This window comes from Nicotiana tomentosiformis, chromosome 10 (assembly GCF_000390325.3).
Source record: "Nicotiana tomentosiformis chromosome 10, ASM39032v3, whole genome shotgun sequence".
In the NCBI taxonomy this organism is placed as follows: Eukaryota; Viridiplantae; Streptophyta; class Magnoliopsida; order Solanales; family Solanaceae; genus Nicotiana; species Nicotiana tomentosiformis.
In genome coordinates, this window is record NC_090821.1 from 60944826 (window position 1) to 60955863 (window position 11038).

The 11038-nt window shown below is 39.0% G+C and overlaps 1 protein-coding gene across 1 annotated transcript; it reads right to left on the minus strand.

Moving 5' to 3' along the window:
• Positions 1–3867: 3867 nt before the first annotated feature.
• Positions 3868–4419, minus strand: LOC138900274 (uncharacterized). Its single transcript, XM_070186995.1, has one exon. It carries the CDS (start codon positions 4417–4419, stop codon positions 3868–3870), a length of 552 nt encoding a protein of 183 aa, XP_070043096.1.
• Positions 4420–11038: the final 6619 nt, after the last annotated feature.

Sequence of the window (11038 nt, forward strand, 5' to 3'; positions counted from 1 at the left end):
AGATTGTCATCAATTTACCAACAAGAAAAATTGCACAAGGTATAAAAATAAACACATGAATATCACATCACATGAAAATCAACAACCCCACATCATCACATATCGTCCCTGACAATAGCCACCCTTATCGCTCTTATAGCCACCCTTATCGCTCCTATAGCCACCCTTATCGCTCATATTGCCACCCTTATCGCTCCGCCCAGACAATATTCCAACAAAAACAACCACAGTGAAATACCACCCTTATACATACATAATATCTACGGTGAAATGCCACCCTTATATCTTCAAAATAATAATTAACACAACACAACAATTTACACGGGAAATTATTACGGCAACATAGCAAAATAAATTCATATCACAATTTGCCCAATGGCTACAATCAAAATTTCAAAGATTCAACCAAGTCAATTAATTTCACAACAAATAGCTGAAGGCTCCACACAATGTGTACAACACCCAAAAACAATCAACAGAGATAGAAATTACTCAACATAAAGCAAAGTCTTCATTAACTCCAAATTTTTAATAATTATATAAACACCTCTTCTTAAGCTCATTTAATTAATTATTTGCAGAGAAAAAAATCCAAAATGAAATTAAATTCCAATAATTATCAAACCAGCAAATTCACGGAATTTCATAAATAATCAAATAACAATCATATCAAATTGTCATATAACAACAGAGTCAACAACAAGGATTTAGGCACGACAAATAGATGATTAAATATATGCCAACAATTATCCAATTTACTACACAATATGCTCAAGACTTTAACTCAATAAAATTTGCACATATAAACCAAGTACGTACTCGTCACCTCGCGTACATAGCTTTCAATTATACAAATTACACATAAGACTCAATGCCTAAGGGGAAATTCCCCCACTCAAGGTTAAGCAAGACACTTACCTTTTTGAAGTTAGGTCGATATTCCAAAATAGCTTTCTCACGTGAATTGACCTCCTGACAGCTCCAATCTTTCTTGAGCCTTCCTTACATTACTACGAGGTTCCGAAAATCCTAGAAACTTCAATCTATTTAGAAACAAAACAAAAGTGAACCATAATTAGGAAGATTTTCATGGTTTCAGCTCATTTGAGCATTTTATCAATCACTAGGTGTGCAAATTTGGCTACAAGGTTCTTCTACAAGATTTCCTTCACTCCTCAACCCAATCTTTACTTATTTTAGCCCAACAATCTTTCCACAAATCTTATTGGTACATACATGTATAAATAATACTCTCATAACCAAGAATCATACTCCTAATCAACCATCTTCTACCCAAATTCGAAATTGAACACTAGGGTATGGAACCTTACCTCTTAGATGAAGAACTTGTGAGATTTTCTTGTTGGATTTCAACGTTTGGACAAGATCTTGATGAACAAAACACTTCATCTACTTCCTCTCTCTAGAACACTCTCACTTCTCTCTAAACAACCTCAGATAATTGCCCTAAAATAAACCCCAAAGCCTATTTATCAAAATGGGGTCAGGTTATGAAAATAGGAAAATTAACCCTCCGAACTCAGTTATGCGGTCGCACAATGGACCGTACAATTGGCGTGCGGGTCGCAAAATGATCGCATAAATAGGTGCCCAGAACTAGGCTATTCTGGACCATTTTGCGACCAGTTTGCGGTCGCATAACCATATTGCAATTGCATAATGGTCGCATAGTGGTCGCGTAATTGGTCGCAGAATCGCATTCTGTCAGCCTTTGGTAATTTGGTCATACTTCTTGTAGGAATGTACAAATGACAAACGATTTGAAGCGTTGGAAACTAGACACATAGACCTTTCTTTTGATAGTAACACACCATATAACTCTTCATATCAAGAGAGGTATTCTCGTTTTAAGTTAGGTCTTGTGCGTACTCACTTGAAACTTTAGTCTATTATGAATTTTTCAACTTCAACATTCGATGCCGAAACCTATCGAATCAAGTCTGATTGACCTCAAATTTTGCACACAAGTCATAAGTGACATAACGGACCTACGGACTTTCCAAATCCGAACACAAACTTAAGTCCAAAATCACCATACAAAGCTATTGAAATCATCAAAATTCTATTCTGAGGTCGTTTGCTCAAAAGTCAACTCTTTGGTCAACTCTTTCTATTTAAGCTTCAAAATGAGAATTTCTCTTTCAATTAAATTCTAAATCTTCCGAAAGTCAAACTCGACCACACCCACAGGTCATAATACATATTACGAAGTTGCATGAGACCATAAGTCGTTGAATGGGGCGTTAATTCTTAAAATGACAAGTCGGGTCATTACATTCTCCACCTCTTAAACATACGTTCATCCTCGAACGTGCCAAGAATCTTTCTGAGGACTTTAAATTACTGAGTGTATTCTTACACACATACTTGTGGTTGATTCTACATTCCCGCAATTTAACACGGGTCCGACGACACCATCTCAATTGAGATTATTTCTTTTCTCCATTCTTATAAGCTTTAAATCAAATTCCCTAACGCTCCAATCATTTCCTAAAGGCCTGATTTTTACTTCGACACACGGTATTAGTCTCAACTGGCTATAGTAACTCGTGCATACGCACACATCAACTTTTTTTATAGTGTTGAAGTACTTCAAAAATTTTCCGGATTGCTACATTCTTCCCCGCTTAGGATCATTCGCCCTCAAACACATAACATATTTATCTCTTCCTTTGCAAATCTCAATCCTCCAAATTTTACTAACTCCCAAATTTTTCAGAAATTTCGGCAGAGTCCCCCTTGTAATTGGGTCTATCCACCTACCAAAGTAACATCAAAATAACTCCTAACAACACATCCACAACCCAACAAAATACCACAAGGTATATATCAATAACACCAATCTAAGCATTACAAGCACTGCATTATCATAATGATATCAGGACATGAAGCACATCATATGTATGCTCATCACCACATCTCTGGTCTTAGAAGCTGTTCATAATTAATTCCAGCATCATCAATTAATCTTATATTAACCACCACCTCTTTTAAAATTTTCACAACACTGACAACATAATGTGAGGCATGAAGACCTCATGATTGCTTACTCGGATTAATGAGTCACAATGTTTACAGTACGAAAATGGCTGAATATGCATAGAAAAATATACAAGAATTATCAAATAAGCCTAACAGGAATGACCCCCTATTAATACTATTGTACAATTAAATTTCACAAAGGGAAAATTTTAAACACATAAATATTTCACCACAAGGACCTTATCCTTACATAACTTCCATCGCGGCTTGCAGCCCAATTTAAATATTTCACATCATGTAAAAATGCGAGAATCTCGTCCTCAACTCCGAATCACAAGTATGTTGCACATTGTGCCAACTGAAATTTTAAATTTCCTTTCTTTCTTCTTTTCAATATATTTCATAAATAATTTTCACAACATATAATGAACACTCATACCAGTAGGGCATATAATTCATAAAAATTGGAATCAATTATTCTGGAACACATTAAACACACTGTAATGAATAATAAAAATTACTTTTGGGCTTATAACCCTCAATGGTGTACCAAAAATAAAATGACAGACACGGGTTAACATCTTTAAATCTCCCAACAAGGATAAACATCTAAGTGGGTCACAAATTTACGAAGCTCACCCATAAGTGGAGCATAATAGGAGGACTCACCTCAATATTCAGAACCGAATCAAATTAAGGAAAATATCCTTTTATAATAAAATCAGGAATGTACCTGTAACAACACTGTCTGGTGTATTGGCCTCGGCCAAATCATAGTGATTAAATCAACGGGTCGGGTCTCCACCTCTCAAGAATCCGCTAACCGCCTGTTCTCCACCTCTAGCTGATTGTGCACGTGGAATATCAACTGGAATAAAGCTTGTGGTTGGAGTATTCAGATGAAATCCACCCCACCACCACCACCACCCCAAGTCTGGGACAATCTCTCACGATATGCCTAGTATCACCACACTCATAACAACCCCTCTGAGGTCGCGGCTGCTCGTACTGAGTCTGTGCCGGATAACTGGAATAATCATTGTAAGAATCTTGTGTCGGTGGTGCACTGTAAACTGGAGCATTCCAAGTAATCTGATGTGCGGACTGAGTTGATCGACTGCTCGAGCCTCCGCTATAATGGGTTCTAGCTGAAGAGTAAAACCCATTAAACCTTCCATATCTTCGAGACCTTTTGGCCTCCTTAGACTCCCTTTCCTCGCCTAAAACACCCTCAATCTTCCTTGAAATCTCCACTACTTGTTGAAATGGAGCATCAGTTTGCAACTCTCGAGCCAGGCTTATTTTAATATCATAATCGATCTCCTCAATGAATATGCAGACTCGTTCTCTGATTGTAGGAACTAAGATAGGTGCATGACGGGCTAACTCACTGAACCTGATAGCATATTCTGACATTGTCATAGTTCCCTGACGCAACCGTTCAAACTCTGTACGCCACGCATCTCTGAGAGTCAGGGGAACAAACTCTTTCAAGAATATTTTGGAAAATTGAGCCCAAGTTAGTGGTGTGGCATCGGCTGGTCTACCTTCTTCATAGATTTGCCACTACCGATACGTTGCGCCTGACAGTTGAAATGTAGTATAGGAAACTTTGCTCACTTCCACAATACCGATGGTGCGGAGAATATGGTGACAAATTTGCAGAAATCCTTGGTCATCCTCTGTTGTTGTGCCACTGAAAGTTGGTGGATCATATTTCTTAAACCTTTCAAGCCTCTTTTGTTCTTCTTCTGATGCCTCGGGCCTGACCTCTGGCCGAACCGGAGTAACAGGTTGTACCGGTACTACACCCGAAACCTATCCAACGTGAACCTGCTGCTCTGGAGTTGTGGTAGGAGTCTTAGCTACTCCCCCAATCTGCGGAATGTTTGGTGCAACAGAGATCAATCCCGCCTGATTTAATGTACCAAACATACTCAGGAACTGTGCTAAAGTCTCCTGAAGTCCTGGGGTAACAACAGGTGCTTCTAGTACTTGTCCCCCAACTGGAGCTACTAGTGGCTCCTCAACTGTTGTTCTGACAGGCACTCTAGTCGCAGTATGTGCCCTTCCTCGACCTCTACCTCGGCCTCTACCTCGTCCCCGGCCTCTTGCACCCCTAGCACTATGTGCGGATGCCTGCTCAGCTAACCCAGTAGAACGTGTCCTCAACATATGTGAGGGAATGGAGATACAAAGGTTCAAATTCCAAATTCAACAAATTTTGCACGACGGGAATGAAAGAAATGGAAATTTTCTAACAGTTCTGTAGCCTATCGAAGATAAGTACAGACGTCTCTGTACCGATCCGCAAGACTCTACTAGACTCGTTCGTGACTCGTAGAACCTATGAACCTAGAGCTCTGATACCAATTTGTCACGACCCAAAAATCCCACCACAGGCGTCGTGATGGCACCTAGTCTCTAAGACTAGGTAAGCCGATTTCAATTAAATTTTTGGAGCCATTGTTTTTTTTATATGTAACCAAAACTAACAGCAGAACAAATATGAATGTACAACCTTCCAAGACTGGTTGTACTAAGTCACGAACTCTAGCTGAATACATGGAATGGTCACGAGGACCGAATATACAATACTATTTGATTAAAAATTAACAATACAATGAAATGAAATGACTCCAAGGGACTGCGTCAACCAAACAGCTCTACCTTGAATCCTTACGATCCCGCTTTAACTCTTCTCAAATCCAATAACTCCAATACCTGGCTCTGCACAAATATGTGCAGAAGTGTAGTATGACTACACCACGGGCGGTACCTAGTAAGTATCAAGACTAACCTCAGTGGAGTAGAGACGAGGTACAATCAAGACACTCACTAGTCTAATAGCATGTGCAATATAATATACAAAATAATAGGAAGCAGATAACAATAAGGGCAACATAAAACAACCAGTAATACGCATAGCAGACAACAAGAATACCAATAATATCGCTCAACAATTAATAAATACAATTACACACAATAAATTAAACCCTTCAAATAAATGTCTTTCACATATAATTCTTTCAAATAACTCTCTTTCAAATATAATTTTCTCAAATAATTACCTTTCAAATATAATAATTTCATATAAGACCTTCAACATAAAAAACCTTTCAAATAAATATTTTGAATATAATTCTTTCAGTTAAAAAGTCACCATGTGACACCTCGTTTCATAATCATAAAAATACGGGTCTCAGTCAATTTTCATATTTATCGTAAACACGGATCTTAGCCCATTTTTATATTTCCACGGCACCTCGAGCCCATAATTAAATTATCATATTTCCCCGACACCTCTACCCTCATTTCATATCACAACTGCACGGACAATTCACGTGCTAAATATCATTATCATTTAATCACAGCACCTCGTGTCCACAATTCATATCACAACTGCATGGACAATTTACATGCCAATATCCTCATTATTTACTCACGGCACCTTGTGCCCACTTTTCATTTTACAATCCACCTGGCAATAGCCACAGACTCTCAATTTCAACATAAATCAAATTATCATCAATTTACCAACAACAAAAAAAATTGCACAAGGTTTAAAAATAAACACAAGAATATCACAACATCACATGAAAATCATCAACCCCACAACCCCACATCATCATATATCGTCCCTGACAATAGCCACCCTTATCGCTCGTATAGCCACCCTTATCGCTCCGCCCAGACAATATCAATAGCCACCCTTATCGCTCATATTGCCACCCTTATCTCTCCGCCCAGACAATATTCCAACAAACACAACCACAGTGAAATGCCACCCTTATACCCACATAATATCAATGGTGAAATGCCACCCTTATATCTTCAAAATAATAATTAACATAACACAATAATTTATACGGGAAATTATCATGACAACATAACAAAATCAATTCATATCACAATTTGCCCAATGGCCACTACCAAAATCACCATACGAAGCTATTGAAATCATCAAAATTTTATTCTGAGGTCGTTTGCTCAAAAGTCAACTCTTTGGTCAACTCTCAATTTAAGCTTCAAAATGAGAATTTCTCTTTCAATTAAATTCTACATCTTCCGAAATTCAAACTCGACCACACCCGCGTGTCATAATACATATTATGAAGTTGCCATGTACCTTAAGTCGTTGAACGGGGCGTTAATTCTTAAAACAACAAGTCGGGTCGTTACAGTCGTCCAAACAGCTCCAATTTGGTCTGGAACCACCCCGAAACACACCCGAGCCCCTCAGGACCCGTCCAATCATACCAACAACAAGACAAGTTGTACAAGGTATAAAAATAAACACAATAAAATCACAACATCACATTAACATTATCAACACCACAACCCCCCATCATCACATATTGTCCCTGACGATAGCCACCCTTATCGCTCATATTGTCACCCTTATCACTCATATAGCCACCATTATCGCTCCACCCAGACAATATCAATAGCCACCCTTATCGCTCATATTGCCACCCTTATCGCTCTTATAGCCACCCTTATCGCTCCGCCCAGACAATATTCCAACAAACACAACAACAGTGAAATGCCACCCTTATACCCACATAATATCAACGGTGAAATGCCACCATTTTCTCCCCAAAATAATAACTCACACAATACAACAATTTACACGAAAAATTAACACGGTAACATAATAAAATCAATTCATATCACAATTTGCCCAGTGGCCACTACCAAATTCCAAAGATATAACAAAATCAAATAATTTCACAACAAATAGCCCAAGGCTCCTCACAATGTATATAACACCCAAAACCAATCAAAAGAGATAGAAAACTAATCAACATAGGGCACACCTTCATTAATCCAAATTTAGATAATTATATTAACACCTCTTCTTAAGATCATTTAATTAATTATTTACAGAGAAAAAATTCATAATAAAATTAAATCCCATGAATATCAAACTCACGGAATTCACATAAATATACATGTAACATGCACATCAAATCGTCATATAAAAATAAATTCAATAAATGCGAATTGAAGCATGGCAAACAGATGACTAAATAAATGCCAACAATTATCCAATTTACTACACAATATGCCCAAGACTCTAACTCAATAAAATTTACACATATAAGCCTGAGTACGTACTCGTCACCACACGTACACGGCTTTTTACATTTCACAAATGGCACATAAGACTCGATGCCTAAGGGGTAATACCCCCACTCGAGGTTAGGCAAGACACTTACCTTTTTGAAGTTATGCCGATATTCCAAAATCGCCTTCTTGCTTGAATTGACCTCCGGGCAGCTCAAATCTATCCAAATTAATTGTACAACTTCATTAAAATTCATCGGAAATAATTCTGGATAATAATACGTTGACTTGAAAATTTATTCCAAAAAGTCAACAAAAGTCAACGCGGGACCCGCCTCTCGGAACCCGACATAATTTTTATGAAATCCGAACACTCATTCCGATACGATTTCAACCATACTAATTTTATCGAATTCTAATAATAACTCGACCTCCAAATTTTAAATTTTCGTTTTTGGAAGATTTTACAAAAATCTTGATTTTTCCTCCATTAAATCCGAATTAAATGATGGATTCAAAGTCATAATCATGGAAATTAATCAAAACTGGATAAGAATCACTTACCCCAAACACCCACGCAAGAATCTCTCCAAAAATCGCCTTCTACCGAGCTCCAAATTTGATTTTGAGTTATGAACTCAAACCCCTATTTTTGGGACTTTTAATTCTGCCCAGATAGGCCTTCTTCGCGTTCGCGGCCATTACTTCGCGTTCGCGAAGGCCAAAACCCAACTGCCTCAAATCCTTCATCGTGTTCGCGATGACCAGCTGACCAGCTCCCTCGCGTTCGCGTTCCACGCTTCGCGTTCGCGAAGGCCAAACGACCTCAGGCCCCACTCTTTCTTTCTTCTTCGCGTTCGCGTTACCTTGGCTGCGTTCGCGAAGGCTTGCCCAGCTACTTCTTCGCGTTCGCGTCCCCTGCTTCGCGTTCACGAAGGCCAAACCAACAGCCCCCTCAAATTTCTCTTCGTGAATGCAGGACTCCCTTCGCGTTCGTGAAGAAGGAAACCAGACTTCTGCAACAAAAGTCCAAACAACTCCAATTTGGTCTGAAACCACCCAGAAACACACCCCAAGCCCCTTGGGACCCCGTCCAATCATACCAATGTGTCCCATAACATAACACGGACCTTCTGGAAGCCTCAAATAACATTAAACAACATAGAAATAATGAATTGCACCCTAATTCAAACTTAGTGAACTTTGAAACTTCAACTTCTACCATCGATGTCGAAACCTATCAAATCACGTCCGATTAACCTCAAATTTTGGACACAAGTGACATTCAACATTACGGACCTACTCCAACTTCCAGAATCGGATTCTGACCTCGATATCAAAAAGTCAACCCCCCTCCCCCGGTCAAACTTTCCAAAATTTTGAGTTTCGCCATTTCAAGCTTAATTCCACTACAAATCTCCAAATAATTTTCCGAACACGCTTCAAAGTCCAAAATCATCATACGAAGCTAACGGAGCTGACGGTTCTAGAGTCATCTTCACACAGTTCCGACTACGGTCAAAATCCTAAGACTTAAGCTTCTTTTTTAGGCACCAAGTGTCCCAAATCACTCTGAATCATCCGGTAACTGAATTCAACCACGCACGCAAGTCAATACGCATAATACGAAGATTCTCTGGGACTTATGCCACCAAACGGGACTTAAATTCTTGAAACGACAAGTCGAGTCGTTACATTCTCCACCTCTTAAACAAACGTTCGTCCTCGAACGTGCTAAGAATCTTTCTGAGGACTTTAAATTACTGAGTATATTCATGCACACATACTTGTGGGTGATTCTACATTCCCGCAATATAACACGGGTCTGACAACACCATCTCAATTGAGATTATTTCTTTTCTCCATTCTTATAAGCTTTAGAGCAAAATCCCTAACCCTCCAATCATTTCCAAAATGCCTGATTTTTACTTTGACGCACGGTATTAGTCTCAACTGGCTATAGTAACGTGTGCCTATGCACACATCAACTATCTTGATAGTGTTGAAGTACTTCAAAAATTTTCTGGGATGTTTCATTCTTCCCCGTTTAGGATCATTCGCCCTCAAACACATAACATTATTTTGTCTCTTCTTTGCACGTCTCAATCCTCCAAACTCCCAAAATTTTTAGAAATTTTGGCAGAGTCTCCCCTGCAAATAGGCCTAACCACCTGCTAGAGTAACACCAAACATGTAACTACCCGGCCGGTCATTTTTATAATTAGAGCCCCAATCCCGTAATATTTGCTTTCCCCACATTCTTTCTTCTTTTGGGATTTTTCGGAGTGATTGGTTATGGAATTCGGGGAGTTTTGGGACACTTAGTCCCTAGTTGTGAGTTTAAGCCTTAAACATTGGACCATAGTCAGAGCTGTGTGAAAACGGATCCAGAATGGAATTTTGTCGACTCTGTTAGCTCCATTGAGTGATTTCGAGCTTAGGAGCACGTCCAGAATATGTTTTGGAGGTCTGTAGTATATTTAGGCTTGAATTGGCGAAAGTTAGTTTTTTGGCGATTTCGGCCGATAGTGAAAATTTTGATATCGAGCTCGGAATGGAATTCCGAAAGTGGTTGTAGATTCGTAGCTTCATTTGGGACCTGTGTGTAAAATTTGAGGTCATTCGGACTAGATTTGATGTGGTTCGGCATCGTTTGTAGAATTTGAAAAAAATTCTAAATTCTTAGGCTTGAATCCGTGTTTAATTCATGATTTTGGTGTTGTTCGATGTGGTTTGAAGGCTCGACTAAGTTCGTATCGTGTTTTAGGATTAGTTGGTATGTTTGGTCGAGGTGTTGGGGGCCTTGGGTGTATTTCGGATGCTTAACGGAATGAATTTGAACTTAGGAAAAAATCTGGTGCCTTTGCTAGTTCTAGTGTTTCGCACGAGCCGCAGGTGCAGAGAGAGTGCGCAGATATGGAACTGGTGGGGCTGGTGATGGAGTGCAGGTGTGCAAGTTTGACTG

Coding starts and splice junctions, on each gene's coding strand:
- LOC138900274 (XM_070186995.1), bottom strand. CDS start 4,419: ATGTCAGAATATGCTATCAGGTTCAGTGAGTTAGCCCGTCATGCACCT.